Source organism: Charadrius vociferus, unplaced genomic scaffold (genome assembly GCF_000708025.1).
Source record: "Charadrius vociferus isolate BGI_N301 unplaced genomic scaffold, ASM70802v2 scaffold32, whole genome shotgun sequence".
Classification (NCBI taxonomy): domain Eukaryota; kingdom Metazoa; phylum Chordata; class Aves; order Charadriiformes; family Charadriidae; genus Charadrius; species Charadrius vociferus.
The window spans coordinates 6,417,765-6,433,775 of NW_009647856.1; the positions used below are offsets into that span (position 1 = coordinate 6,417,765).

Consider the following 16,011-nt stretch of genomic DNA (forward strand, 5'->3'; position numbering starts at 1 on the left):
TTTCCCTAACCATATATTGAGCAATCAAAGCTATTTTGACTTTCATTCAAGAGAAGAACAAGCGAGTTAGAAAAGAGAAGCAAGTTAACATATTGACTCTCAAAGGCTGCCAGACTCTGGCTTCATGTGCAGGAAACAGCGGACAGTAGTTGCATTTTCCACAGTGGCATCTGTGGTGGGTGGCCTCGGCACAGCCTGGTGTCACAGATTGTCCCCAGGCCCTGGTCACAAGCGGGAACTGCAGTTGCATGTTTGAAGTAAGCAGGAGTCTTAAGTTCCCATTGTTTCAGGTACCACATGGATTCAGAAGGAAAGATTATTTCTACCTTCAGAGAGACCATAGTTGTTGCAAATTGGACGATGCATGGGGCTGTATTGTCTTCTCAGGGAAGCCCTTAGAGTTGGTCTGATGTCCTTGCTGATCAGACTACAGATGAAAGTATCGCTAATGCCTTTCATGCAATGGTTTTGTGAAGTTGTTAACATGGCAGGAGTTTGGAAGGTGTGATTACTTTCGGTCCCTTTATACTTACCAGCTAGTGCTGTTTCAAACGTGTGTGTATAAAAATACTGAAATTGTCATTATTTTGTTGCATGCTTCCCCATCCCATTTGTGTGACATTTATTCTCAAGGATTACAAAGTCCTAGAGCTGGGACGAGTTTTCTTTCTTTGTTTGAGGGTCATAATTGGACACTGGGCTCTGAGACCTCTGACCAAGACTACAATAGCAATACTAACAGTAATAATATTTTTTCTATTTCTGCTCTCATTTATTTTTTGCACACCTGTCAGTTGTGTGATGAAAATCAACTGCATTAGTTTCACTCCATTTATAATTTTGTATTTTTGGTATAACATTGCTAGGTTTGCTGTAAATGTGGAATTAAAGATAATGTTGACCCTCTATGTCAACATATGTCAAAATATAAAACTGGACCTGTTGGCTACTCCTCTTTTCTCAATAATGGCTTCTTTTTTTTTTTTAGTATCTTCATAAAAATTCTGTTCCATCTGGTTTGGCAGTATGAGAACTGTAGAGATTTCTGCAGTGGTAGGACTTCTGTCTTTCATCAGTTTGCCTGCAGCCTTAGGAACCTGACCAAGAAGCCACCAAATGACCTGATCTTCAGCTCTCTGCTTGTACCATATGGAAGGCAGCATTTAAAAGTGCCTGCCACATCTGGAAACTCAGTTCAAAGTACACTAGCATTTTTCTGTGAGGTTTTAATGTGAAATTCATGAATGGAAAACGTCAGGTGTAGACCATTTCTCTGGATAGGCTTTTATAAGTAGTAACTATGGTATTACCATGCCAACAATGGGATATGCACAAATGACTTCTGAATGATAAACTTGTGAAACACTGAGTTAGACTCTGTTCTTGAAATCCTAGATTTGGCCATTTAAATGTCTTTTGATAAGTGGTTAATTTGATATATTTTGTTTATAATCCTCTCCAGTCTCCTTTTCTGCATTCTGGTGGCACATTTCAAAAAGATGGTATCTTTTTATTTCAGTCTTCACAGAAAAATACTGCACTGCTAACCATGTGGATAAACTTCCTGGTCCTAGGGACTGGGTCCAGATTCTTCAGGATCAAATTAAACTTGCAAGAAGACGATTAAAAAGAGGCTCAGGTATGTATAAAAATATAAGGAACAACACGAGAGTGTCATACTAAAAGCTTAGAGCCTTTGCATCCACAAAGTGTTTTTCTTGTTAACTGTGGAGTTGTACATGTTCACGCTATGAGGTTAGACCTCTAAGATTTTAGCAGGTTTCTATGTAAAGTACAGTGTTTCTGTATGTTTGGTATGGTAGCAAATATAGGAGCTGTCTTTCCTAAATTTTTGCTCATTTGAGTCTTTCTCAAATGTTGTCTCTAACCCCTTTCTGTTAGCACCCAAACTCTTCTTCCCAGTGTTTGATGAAATCTGAGTCCTAAACTAGCTGATCCATCCAGGGTTGCAGGTAGAAGTTTTTTAATTCTGTGTTATTTGGTCTGACCAGCTACTCACTGTACTGTTAAGACATAACCCAAATGACCTTTTCCTCTAAACTATATGTGTCTGGAAGGATAGATGAGTTTTCTCACATTCTGTGTGAAAGAATCAGCATCACTGTAGCCAAAAAAATAACCAACACCACCCACCCTAGTTGTGCCAGCAAGGTTCTGCAATACATGGGAGGGAGCTTGCCAGCAGTAACAGGTAGTGTTGGTAGAGTTTTCCAGCAAAGCTACTCAACTTGGGCTGGGATAACCTGCATGCTTGGGGCTGGGACCAGCCTGCGGAGAAGGCTCAGCGCTAAGCTTTCACCCCGACAGTACGCAGCTGGTCAGCTCTCCGCTCCAACGACGTACAGCAATGTGCAGTCTCGAAATCCCCGATAGAATTCATGGGAAAGCCATATCACTGATTAAGAGACATGTAATTACTTTATAAACCTTAAGTAGTCTCCTTCCCGTCTTCATGCCTCCTATCCTACAAGGAGCTTTCTTCATACAAGGCTTCAATTACTCTTCCTCATCCTAGTGTTTTCTTAAGGCTCTCTCATGGTCGTATTTCTTGCCCATCTCTCCCTCAGAGCATCTGACACCATTGTCTGAGGCACATCACTTGTGCCAACATCCTTAAACTGGTCCTTCACTGTTACCGTATTTAGCTGCTTGCCTTTTCCCCTCTTCCCTTCTGTCCATCACCACAATGAAGTGCCTGTTAGCATCCGTGGGTTGGCAGGATGGGAAACCTGATGGCTCCGCAGGGGATGCTGATGGTCACTGTGGCTACGGGGGGGTGAGCGAGACCACAGAGAATGCTCTCTCCAGCTCCCTGTTTCAGAGAGCCAAGGTTTTCTATCCAAAGCTGTGTCCCTGCAACACACACTTGGACAGGCATCTGAACTCATTCTCCAGAGCTCTGTTAACCCCAAGAGGGAAAAGCATAGGACTGAGAAAATGAGGAACACCCAGAGACAGAAATAAGACAGGGGGAGAAAGAAAGTGGAGATTATTCAGTCTTGTAAGCTTTCCCAAGTAGAGCAGCAAACCAGCGTTAGCCTTATAAAGGGTTTCTTATGCATGTTGGGGGAGGGAGGAGAGAGGCATACAAAATAATCCTGTTAAAGACAGTGTCAGATTACTGGTGTTGTACAACGGGAATGTTTTCTGCCCCTTCCAAGGCTGTCTGTTCCCCCCGCCAGGACAGGAGGGTGGATGGATGCCAGGCTTCAATAAGGTGAATAGTGCCGCGCAGGATGTGGGGAGCAAAGGGTCCTTGGACTATCTGCAGAAGATCCCTTGGGAAAGGGGATTGACCTAATTTTGTTTTGATTTTTATTTTCTTTCATCCTTTTTTATTTGCTTTTCTTCGTGCCTCTGCAGGATATTAATTAAAATGACAATGACGTTCAGCTTTTGCCTTTCAAATGGGGCCACCTCCATCTCTGGTCCTTTCTCAGGATGGGAGAATCTAATCAGAGGATATCGTCTCTAAGCTAGCAAGACTATGAAGAAAAATAAGTGTAACTGAGTATAGTGTGACTGAATAAGATAGGCTCCAATGTCTGTCTGAATGCAGAGGGAAGGTAACTTGTTAACTGGTATATGGATGAGTAGTGAGCTGCAATGTACTTAGCAGACCCTCAGGTTTATTTGCTGGGAAAAAAGAAAAAGTATGTGGTAACTGAATTGCTAGAAAGGCTCTTTTTTGGTGTTATTTAGTTTCCTGGCCATTCTGTGAAGTGTGACGGTTTCTCTCTGGCATGAGACCACAGGCAGACATGCCCTTTGGAGTGACTGGACACACCACCATGGCCATCTCCATGGCTTAAGCTAACCCAACCAGACCTTGCACTGAAGCAAATGAGAAGTTTCCACAGCCTTTGTGGCAGCAAAGTAGTAGATAGCAGCAGAGGGGCAGGAGCAGAGAGCTGGTTGCAGTAACATCATCTTGTTGAAATAAGATTTGTTAGTACTTGTGCGTCAACAACTGTGAACTTCTGATACAAGCGACATAGAGCTGGTCAGATGCCATCGAGTCCCTTATGTTGTTTCCAACGGTGGCTGTTCACAGATGCCTGAGGAGGTCTATAGGACCAAGGGAAGGACGTTGCAATGTTTGCTGGCATAGTCTCACAGCCCTCAGCAGCTTTATCCTGATATAAAACCGGTTGTGTGGGAACTATGCATGCTTTAACTATTCATTGTGAAGCCATAGCAAAATTGTTACAGCTGTGTGTAACTTACAGAGACCAAAACAGGAGGGGAGGGCAGGCATGGAGGGGGGGTTGATCTGCTATGGGGAGAAGGTGTCCCAGGACTCCATGTTGCAAAACTTAGCTTTTAAGAATCTGAAAACTATAGAAATCACAGCCTCTGAGACGTGGGACTCATCACTCTTCCAGCTGAGCTCTTGAGCTCTTCCAGTCCATGTGTGTAGCAGAGGCTGAGCCCTTCCAAGCAAGTGTCCTCAGTGTCCATACTCCCACGTCATTCTCTTTTAGTTTTGTCTACACTTGCTCATTGAAACGTGCCAGCTAAGTTTGTGCGTATAGACTAAGGTGCCCAAAGAACATATCTGAGCCAATGTTAAGCTAAATTCACCCGAGACTTTCTGAGCCAATGTGTCTCCCTGCTGCCTGATCGCACAGATTTATCTACATCGGTTTCTGGTTTGTCGTAATACGCACACTTTATATGGAAAAAGCTTAAGATGATCCATTTATTTTCAGAAGCCACAAGACCACTTTTTAGTCACCGCTAAGTTGGGCTAAATTTTAACAACAGAGGTATTTAAGAGAGAAGGGGCAGGCTTTCCATCCTGCTTGCCTTCCCCTGAGCCATTTAGTACATCTTCTGATTAGTTTTTCATTTCAAACCAGGCAGTAAGACACTGCAGTCACAAGCAGCCCTCTCCACTTTATCCTGTGAAACATTATTTCAGTCTGATAATGTAAATCCTGCTCTACCTTTCAGTGATATTAATAATTTCAGAGAATTCTAGCAAATGAGTGGGGTGGATCTGCTTTTCGTACCTCTTTCTGTAGGGTGTACTCTCCTGAGTGTTTCCAAATTAAATGAAATCATGATCACTGGATCACAGAGGCTCTCCAGCTTCAACCTTATTTATGATGTTTGGCTCATCTCCTAGAATTAGGGACAGAAGAGCTCACTACTTGGAAAGCTAATCAAAAAAACACTTAAAAATTCTGCTTTCTAGAAAATAGTTCTCCTGTGTAGATTTTGAAAGGTCGTTATCCTAAGCCGAATAAAAATTCATTTAAGTTCTGAATCAGTGACAATATTTTTCATAGCTGGAAATATTCTTTTTTAATTTATTTATTTTGCTTTGGCTTTTGCTTAGTTCTTTTAGATTATTGCCTGAGATCTGAGACTTGGGTAGGTTTTTTTTATTTGTTAGATCTGAGAATAAAGCTGTCACTGCCATTAAATTTTTATTGGCCTTGTTCAGTCTTTTCAAAATTTCACAAGTTGGCTGTCACAAAGGGGAGAAGAGACTGTGAGGTTAATGTTACAAACAGATGTTATAATTAAAATTAAAGAGTATGATAATATTCTTCAGCCTTGACTACTGGTCCCATTTCATGCAAACAGCACAGCATGGTGGGGCACGGCTTCATGGTGCCAGAGCTGTCTTCTCCCGGCAGAGAAGCTGAACCTTCTTGGCTGCTGGGATGGGATACGAAGTGGCCCCGGAAGGGAAGAAGTTAAAGGAAAAAGCATGGGCATAGGTTCCCTCTCTTAAAGCAGCGTGAATTACAATGCAAATTGCCTTTTAATTTACGGTGGCGGGTTTCCCGCAGCGTGGTCTTTTCACCCTACAAAGGAGAATATGGGGAGGTGGCTGGTGGCCTTGCCAGTGGCAGCACAGAGGGAGACAGTCGACCATTAGCATAGAGATCTTAAAATGGGTAAAACCAGAAGGAATGGACTCACTGTTCATGTCACCTCTGTGCCAGACATAGCATCCAAGCCTTTTGATTACTAAACTCTCCATCCATTAATAAGCAGTAGGTCAGGGGCCACACATCTCTCGCAGTAGGTTCTTCCTCCCTTTTTATGTTTTGAAGACGCTGTAAGCCATTATTCTGTAGCAGCTGTCCATTGCATAGACGGGAAAGCTGGTGCGGTATGAGTAATACTCCCCAAGTATGCAGGGTAAGAGCTGCTCATGCAAAGTGATTACCTTGTGCGTAACCTGGAAGCTTTTGATTGCCCTACTCCATAAAGGAAAATACGGCGATGTTAGAAAACATGCTGAATTTTTTCAGGCAGGATTAATTGAAATAAATTATGTGCTGTGATGTTTCATCCTTAAATTGTTGAAAATTAATGTCACCTTGTTACAATGTAAAATAGAATGAAGGAAGAAAAAATGCTTACCTTTTTTCTGGAAACATGCCTTTTCTCCCACATACTTGTTCAAGCTGCTGCTTCCATTGTCTCCTATGAGGTTTTTTTGCTTTCTATTTCTCTTCATCCTTCTGATTTCCCTGGTTTGTGTTTTTGATACAATATCTATGTGTTGTGAGAGATCAGGTTCATTTTTTGCTTAGCAATACACGCAGGGCCAGGAAGGATGTAGGATGCGAGTACAACATGTGGTACGGTGCTTTTGTGTCAGTGCCAGTATCTTAGATAAAGATAGCAATATTAAAACGAGTAACTGGTGTGTTCATCTTTCCAGCCCTGAGCATACATGTACTTCTGTCCAAGGAGCAAAACAGCAGGTGTACACTTAGCAGACAAACATGTACATCAGAAGCTAAACAATTATTTTGGGGGGGGGGTGGAGGGAGGGACACGGACACTCTAAGAAAATGACTAACAAGATTGTTTTGCAAGAGCTACTGAGCTCTGTCTAAGCAAAGGACACAAAAGAGGCTCTGAATTCCCACAGTAGGATCTATTCCTGCTTGCCTTGTCTTGCAAGTTGGCTCAAGAGAAGTAAAAGTTTGGCTGGCAGTCTCTGGGTGCGGTTGTCGAAGGCAAACCTTCTTTCCTGCTTGGAATGATATGTGAGAAGTTGGTGGTTTACATCCATGTTAGGAGGTCGAAGTGTTTGTCATGCCTTTGTGTCATACTTCACCTGGAGCTGCAGTTACACATCCAGTTTCATAAAACAAATTCAGGCAGCTATTGAGAAGAGTGAGTAGGCTCTCCGGGCATCTGCTGTGCTCCCACTCCCTTTCTGGCAGTGGCACAAGCATTCATGTGGCAATGTTGTCAGTTTTTAACTAGATTTGATCTTGGTGACTGTATAAACGTTTGTGCCGGCATGAGGAACGGGACTGGAATGATTGGTGGAAAGCTGGACCTCATCTATCAGTCTTGTGCCCAATTAAAATGGTCAGGTAACTTTGTTACCAACAAAGCTAGTTCTGCAAAGTTGGAGCCTCAAGTCCTTACGTTCTGAAAGTGAGGTAATTCCTAGCTTGCATTTGTTTCTTTCTGTAGTACTGCCTTCCTCTGAGTTCAGTTTTAGCCAGGTGTAAGAAGAGCAGTTAGGCAGAAAGGTAATCGCATCTCTAGAGCTACTTCAGGAGTTGCTGCTGAGATTTCCAGAGAACCTATCACTTGGGCAGACAGCCTAGTTGGCACCAACCCTGGTATTGATAGAGGGAAGACTTTCCAGCCTATTGCCACCAGTCACATCTGGCTTTCCCCATTTTCATAGCTCGGGTCCCTTCAACCCAAGGGGCCAGTTACAGCTTCATCTCTTGTATGCTGAGTAGCCATGCCACCTGGTGCAGGTGGTTCTTCATAATATAGCTAGCAGTTGGCCTCAGACTGTCACTCCTGATGTTTTAAGCCATGTGTGTCCTGCTGGCTGTTTCTTAGCTGCTTGTTTCACCGTAGTCTCTCCTCCCTTGTGCATCCAGTCCTTCCATCTCTGGGAGCCAGTCCAGATTCAGACCAGCCTAGGTAACCTCTTCCCATTCATTGAGCTACCCGTTCCTTCCTGTGTGCAAGGCACAGAGTCACCTGCAGGTCCATGCTGTGTACGTGCCAGGGCTCTTCATGTAAACCTTCCATGGGAGGAAAGCTGCTTAGTACTAGGGTTTTCTGTTTGTTTCTGTTTTCTTTAGTTCAATTAATTGTGCAGAACTGAGTAGAGAGCATATAGCTAAAAACTGATCTGCAATCCGTGCACGTGGGGGAGAGAGAGCAACCTCTTGGTCCATGGACGGATAGCCAGGGGTTGCTGGAGGAAGGAAACTAATATAGATCAGCAGCTGGGTTAGTTCTTCTAAGGATATCCTCATAAAGGCAGCAACTCAACATCCTCTTGAACAGAGCTACGATAAAGATGACCAGGACAGTTAGCTTAGTTTCAAGTGGGAGCTCAACTAAGTTGCTCTGTGCATCTGTAGCCTTGGTCAGATTTGATACCCGTGGATCTTGTGCATTGAGTGGATATGAGTAGATGTATATCCACCACACTGACCATGTACAATGTAATGGGCTGGTCCTTCAGGACCACACCTTGTTTGCTTAAGTGCTCTGAAAGATCCCATTGTGTTTTAAAGGCCTTAAACATCATGCTGAAGTGCCAAAGGACAAAGGCAATAGGATTTTGAACAGGGCTCGTGTAGGTTAGGCACCGATTTCCGGTTACACGCCTCTAACTCACTCGGGGTTCACATACACACTCCAGGCTACTACTGTCTAACAAGTCACTGCACATCTGCTGAGCCAAATTAACTATCTTTATGCATACCCTTGGCCTGTGGCAAATACGAGATGAACAAATTAGGCTTTTAGCCTTCCTTCACCGTGGGCTAGATTAAGTCAAATGATCTTGCGTAAGCGGTGGGTTGAAAGCACGTGTGTATACATACATTGTAATTGCCTGTGTACCTGAGCGGTTACGTGCTTTTGTAATTACACCAGGTGCCCACCTGCATCTGTGAAGACATTTTGCCCTAGTAAATCTGTTCCCCGCAAAATGAGCTTGCCTGTGGTTACGGGAAGTTTGGGTGCAGAAATGGAGGTATTCATTCTTCCCCAGTAGGCGTTGGATGATGGCAGCTGTCAGAGGGTGGAGTACCAGCCTGAGAGGCTCTTCCTTCAAGGACCGCTGGGGACTTTTCTTATGCGATTTTATCAAATGATTGCAACTTCCTTTATCATCTGCGTATCCTGAAACCTTAAAAAGAGCAAGTGTTACTCCATCCCATTGCTGGCGTAACTGCTTCTTAATACCCTACTCCCTCTTCTAAGTTTGCATTTTTATTATATGACCTTTTCCTCCAAGCAGTGAGTTTTTAACTGAATGATAGCAAATTGCAACTGAGGAAAGTAGATGGAAAATGCAAAATCACTCTGCAGTGTGTAGCTTTTTAATCGTATTCCCATATTCAGTAAAAGTAATGAGATTTCTTGTTTATATTTGTAATCAGCAGAGGCAACTGACTGTGATGAGAAGCCGGACATTTCTCTACTACAAACAGGTAAAATGCATTAAAATTTTTATCAGCTTCCAATGTGTGTATTTGTTTATTTATGGCAGAGAAGCATATTTCAGTAATCCTGGCGTGCTATATACAGTCGGGTAATTGCACACAGGACCCAGCTATCTTAAGTTTTGAATGGCCTGTAATAAAAATCAAATGCATCAGAATCTTACAATTTCCCACTCTGTTTCATATTCGTAAAACCCTAAGGTTCATGGTAGCAGCTAAGCTAGTAAGGCCAGTAAGTTACCTTTCTTATGCCAGGTAGGGACTTACGCTCATCCCTGATGTTTCTGGGAGTTTTTTAATTCTTAACAGAGTTATTGGTAGGGACAGACACAATAGTTTGTATTGTAGCATCTGTTCAGTTGTCCAAGGTATTAGCAATAATATCGTGGGTTCACAGAAAGATTGCAAAGACATTTATATGCTATTTAAGTGTTTTACTGTTTCTTGAAGTGCAGCCACCTTGCCTTAAAAGCCTGACAGTTGCTAAACAGCAGCGTAGCTATGCAGCGGTGTGGGCTGAGGAGTAAGATTTTTTGCACGTTGTTGCATGTGGTATTGAAATCAAGACAGGTTGAGACTAAAGTTTGAAGCACCCTCTCATTTAGAGTCAGTCCATCAATAGGTGCCCTGATGACAGGAGCTGAGCTGCCATCCTCTGAAAATGCAGTGGGGCCAGAGTCTGGGGAGATGATTATTTCCCTGCGTGAAGGGTCATTTCCCGGTCATTTCACAAAAGTGCTGCCTGTTATCCCCAAAGCCAAAGAAAAAGCAGGGAAGATCTTGAGCAGACAAATAGAGTCATGGATTATGGTGCATTTTTACCATATTCCTAAGGTGTAACAACAAAGGATGGTTGGAGACCAGTGATGCTATTGCTGTGAAGAGGACAGGGCTGATACTGGGTTGCTGGCGCGGTACCTAGAGGCTGTGGGGTGGTTGGGAGAGTACTAGTCCCATCGCAGCATCTGTCTCTTGTGGAAGGGCTTCCTAATCTCTCTTGTGTAAGGGCTGGAGAAGGAGCTTTCACACACCGCTGCTGTGTGCCGGAGCAGCAGCTGCCAGCCGTGGAGCGCTGTCGGTTGAAATCCCGCTGTCGGAGCACGTGCAGTTACTAAGGAATAGGACCAGGGAAGCAGTTGGGAGGACAAGCAGCTATAGTCTTGCTCTGGCATGGACCCAGTGGGGGCTGGGAGCACGCGCTGACTGTGAGCCACCGTGCTGCTTTCTTGGCCAGCCACTGAATATTTCAGGGTACGACTGTGATAATAGATGCAGGAAGCTCTGGTTTGAAAGGTCTCTTCCAAGTGACATCCTGTCCGCTTCTTTTATCGGGGAGGGAAGCAATTCTGTTGCAAGAGGACCCTCATAAAGGTTGCTAATGTGACGTAGTGTTATCTTTTCATTGCTCTGGTAATCGTATTAAGGAGCAGAATTATCGGATTGCTGTGCTTTTCTTTGAGCACAGTTTCTGTAGTTACTACTTGAGTCGTACATCATTGATGGAAATGAGTGCGCTGTGATGGTTGTGGTAGAGAAGATGACTCCCTTTCCACTCCACGGCAGATCACGGTTGCACTCTGCTTGCTTGTACACCTTTGAGCATCCGTGCATGCAGTTTTTGAGCTGAAATGTTTCCTTTGCGATGTATACCTCTCTGTTCTATCTGTGGAAGGACGCCTAAATAAACCACACTGCAATTTGCATTGGTGGGGGAGGTGATGCTCACAGGCTGTAAGCCAAGCTTTTGACTCACACCCATTATTATACGTGTGTGAGTGCCTCTTTATAGTACGTGTCCATGTAATATCATACTGTTCTTAGAAGCAAATGATTTAAAGTGATATACAGACAGTATAATGACAGTAATTATAACAGAGAGCCAAAATACAGATGCTTTCTATCAAGGAGTGTAGCAAAAGAGGTGGAATATAACTTTTACAGAGGTCTTTCCCTCTCTTTAGTGCAGCTGGTTTTATAAAGGGGTCTTACTGACAGGTTCTTTAAAGAAGACCCCTCATGCAATTTGTTCAGCTGTCTTCTCTGTTTAGCTTGAAACATCTTTGGGGAAGAGTCTCTCTGTCTGCGTGTTTGTACAGTGCCTGGCGCAGTCAGCCTCGGTTGCAGATGACAGCTACTATCAGATAAATCACGGCCTCAAGTTGTGCTAGGGAAGGTTTCGATTGGATATTAGGAAAAATTTCTTCACCAAAAGGGTTGTCAAGCATTGGAACAGGCAGCCCAGGGAAGTCGCCATCCCTGGAGGTATTTAAAAGATGTGTAGATGTGGCACTTAGGGACCTGGTTTCGTGGTGGACTTGGCAGTGTAAGGTTTATGGTTGGACTTGATGGTCTTTTTGGTCTTAAAGGTCTTTTCCAACCTAAATGATTCTATGATCAGTGGTTAATCTGGTGCGTTGGTAGAATAAAACCAGACCAAACTAGATTGCTTGAAGGGGGTTTTGCAGGAGACTGGATGGGGAGAAAAGGTGGGATACGGAAGCTGTTTATGAAAGATGGTTGCTCTCTTGGTCTTCAAGAATTGAACAAATTTGTGATGCAACAGTGCCCAGAGTGAATGACTTGAATCAATGGTAAGTTGTTGGTGCGAAAAAAAGGGAAAACTCAGATTCCTTTAATCTGCCTTTCCTGCTTAGTGAACCCTGCCTGTGACACTGGCAACATTATGAACCATAGCTGGGTATATATGGACTACTGACACTGAAACACCTTAACCTACGTGTTTTCAGATCACAGCCTATGGCTGACACTTCATTTGAGACACCTCAGTTAGAAGTGTGGTTGCTCTTAGCTCTCTTCATCCTTGGTGGGAAGAGAGCTGTTTCCAGAGAGAGGGTCAGATCAGCAAAGGTTGTGATTGGAGGTGTCTCTCCTTTGGTGCCAGCAGGACTGTGCTCCGAGTGCAGTTAATTGGTTCAGGTGCCTACAGCTGGGTTTGAACCTGCTCCCTCTGTGCCCACAATTATCAAAGTCCTGGGCTTTGAGGAGAGCAGGGGGTGTTTTGTTTTCAAAATCCTCTTCTGGAACTCAAAATCCTTGTAAAAAAATGGAGCTGGTACGTCCTCTTAAAACTAAGGAAGACATTTTTGCCCCAATTATATTTTATCACTTCTGAGCAGAAATCATGCTCCTGTTTTAAAATCACCCTCAATGCTGAGAGGGCCTTTGCTTTAAATGCTGTTGATTGAAGGGTGTTTAACGTAAATTGGAAGAATTGTGGCAGTTAAACTTGCTGGGAACTTTGGCGCATTCACAGATACATCTCAAGAAAATACTAGAAGAATTGTCTCTAGCAAACATTGTCAAAGCTCAGGTTTTCCACCGTTTCAGCTTTTGCACCTACCAAAAGCTGAAGGCTGTGTCCAGACCTGAGCTGAGACAGATCAGACAGCTCCAGGGGTAATTACCATGGACTAAGTGGAAAGACTGATTAGTTTCTCGGTGATACAGGAACCTGGAAGGTGTGAGATAGATCTTTATCAGGATGAAGATTAGAGTCTTTCTATAAGTTGGTATTGTGAAAAGGCTCATCTTATTTTGGTCTACAGTTTACACAAAGCATCTGGATTTTGTATTTAAAAAAAAAAAAAAAAGCCACAAAAGGAAAGCATAACCCATACGTTCTGCATGTGGATACAAATGTAAGCCAGCTGTAACACCCTTTTCTTGAATCCTCAGCTTCAAAATTGCATTTGAAAGATATATGTAGCCCCAAGACCATGGGGGAGCCCTCCTTATACCTGTGCTTTGGACCACAGCTGTGCTGAGAGTTTGTATAGTTTCTCCACACTTGAGTTAATTTCAAGATGAGAAAGAATTTTGATATCCCTAAAAGAAGCCGAAACACTGACATCCCAATCCTCAGGTCCAGGGGTGATACAGCTTTGTGAAAAGATGAGAGCAATCTCTTGGTAAAGAAACCGATGATAAGAAAACAGCAACGATCCAATTCTATATAGGTTGTATCCTTTTCTCTTGAAATAAAATATCAAGAAAACGAAACTTCAAAAAAAAAAACCCTTTTCGAAACCTTAAATATAAATCCTTTATTGTAATATAAATCTTTTTCCTTTCAGTGCATGATTGTATGAGTTTTCCCTTTTCATTGGGTTGTATTTGCCTCTCAGGCTGATTGATGTCTGTCTCCTATTTGCCCTGTGTTCTTAGCGCTCTTGTTGTAATTCTTCTGTCCATCTTTCATTGTTCTGTTTAGAAAAAGCACATTCTTAAAGTGCTTTAAAAAAGCTGGGATATAATCATACCGTGCACCTTTATATATATATATATATATATATATATATATATATATATATATATATATATATATATATATATATATTCTTCCACATGCATTTAGACTGCTGTGGAGTGGTGGGGGTTTTTTCCAAAGACGATCCCAAAGTACATACTCTAAGTTTAAAATTCAAGTGGTGCTTTTTCCCTTCTTCAGAATCATAACTTCAAAGAGGTGAGCATCGCAGTGCAGTTTGTGCCGAAGTCTAATGCAGCACTTTCCATCTGAAGTGGGGTGCGCTATATGTTGTGTGAAAAACTTTGCTGGCAAATTCTGTGTTCAAAAAAATCTATTTAATTTGCTTTTCTTTAGCCGATTGAGCTCTACTGTAAAAGGGATTCAGCAGCCGCTGCCTGCGTGCACACCAGCAGTTCAGCCCCATCACAAATTAAAGTTAGAACTCAAATATGTAATTTCCATAATTTAATTTTTTTTCTTAAATTTTTATATTTTTTAACTGATTTCTTCAAACTCTTTCTTCCTTCAGGTAACCTTTTCGACACCACAACAGATCATCTGATAGACGCAAACCCAGATTTTTCAGCTTGAATTTCACATCCTGCATCAGTGTTTTTATTGGATAGAAACATCCTCTCCTTTGAATAATGTTCCCACAAGATCGGCGCGAGAACTTCAGTGTACTGCAAGGTGTGGACGTCCATACCATTTTCCCTTCAAGTTTGTGTTGTGTCATGCATTTTCCATGTAACCTCAAATAACGAAACCACCAGATTGCTTCACTGTTCTTCATCTTAATTAAAGATGATTTCCCTCCGTATCCAATGCATTATTTAATTAGCGGGGTATCCACTCTGAAGGCATTCTCTTGCCTTTGTTTTTCCTCCACGATTGTATTTTTCCATGTGATTGTATCCTTGCCAGCAGTGTTTTGTCTTAAGCCACACAGAGGTGAATACAGATCTGGGTGACTCTTCGTGTTCCCGGGCGCCAGGGTGGCATCTCTCTCCATCACAAGCCCCGGGGGCTCGATGAGCATTTGACTCAGCGAAGCTCTTCACTTCTGCAGATCCACTTTTCCTTTCCTGGCTGCTGTGGCACCAATGACCAGCTGTACGCAGCTGTGATTAAAAAGTCCTCGCTGGATTTAGCAGGAAATAAAACAGGATTCCTCCCAGCAGTGTCCGGTTTCCTAATTATAGCAAGGAGAAGCTATTCCTCAAACAATTTCCCCTATGTGGTCCTAGTGGGATGGCTCTCAAGCATCTTTGTAGTGCAGATTTCCGGAGGTGGTCATTCTCCCCCCTTGCTTCTACCCCCCAAGCTTGCCCTACCACCTCTGTCTCAAAACGTATTAGTTTGCTGATTTCCAGGAAGAGGGTCTGCACACTGTGATTTTTCAACCACTGCCTTTGGCGACAATATTCACCTATTTAAAAAAAAAAAAAAAGTCACCTTTTGACTGGCACTGTATTGATATCTCAGCAGTTAAGATGAGTGGATCGATCAAGAAATTGCACTACCCTCTTTGACGGTGAAAGGGTCGGTCCTTTCAGGTCAGGGCTAAGGTAAAATTGTACGCGGCCCTCCATGCAAACCTTCACTTCTGCACCTTTCATCAGCACTAAATTCACTTTAAAAATGTCGGGAAAAAGTCTAGAAGGTCTTACCTGCAACATCTATCGATCACCAGGCAGTTTGAGCGTGTTTACTGCAATTGGAGGGAGAGCTTACTAGAGCCTTTACCATTGTGTTTCCTTCCCCTGTGTATATTTTAGGTGCATCTCTTTTTCTTTGGAAACTATTTGGCCTTTGAGTGTCTCAACAGAAGTGCTATTATAGAGTGCGATGGTTTTCGAAATATTTAATCTCTTTTAACAATCCCAAAGCCTGTTTCTCAGATGTTGTTGTATTCCCACAAATAACACCGAAGCCAATGGGAGCGGTTTCTTCTCTCGGCACCTGAGAACCCAGGCTCCCAGCCCTTCCCCACCAACCTACTGTGGACTTTTAGGAATGATCATGTTCTCTCTGAAACTGTGGAATAGATCGAATGTGCACTGCAAACCTTAAAATTTGAGTCTTTCCTTCCTTCGTGGCTTGGAGTTCCTGCATTGCGCAGGGGACGCCGGTCCGTTGTGTCCGTGTCGTAGCCCTTCAGCAACAGAATCAGCGTTTTGTAAATTTGGAAGATTGCATTTGTGTTTACTTACTGTGACTACTGTTCAGACTTTCTTCAGAAATCTTTTTATA

At 42.9% G+C, this 16,011-nt stretch overlaps 1 protein-coding gene across 1 annotated transcript in view; it reads left to right on the plus strand.

Annotated features, from left to right (window-relative positions):
- BEND7 (BEN domain containing 7) overlaps positions 1 to 14,710 on the plus strand; it is a 49,362-nt gene extending 34,652 nt beyond the window's left edge. The window contains exons 8-10 of the mRNA XM_009883006.1: positions 1,520 to 1,639; positions 9,426 to 9,476; positions 14,288 to 14,710. Coding sequence (XP_009881308.1) covers positions 1,520 to 1,639; positions 9,426 to 9,476; positions 14,288 to 14,349 — 233 coding nt within the window. The 3' untranslated portion in view covers positions 14,350 to 14,710. The remainder of the gene's footprint in view (positions 1 to 1,519; positions 1,640 to 9,425; positions 9,477 to 14,287) is intronic.
- The last annotated feature ends 1,301 nt before the right edge of the window (positions 14,711 to 16,011 follow it).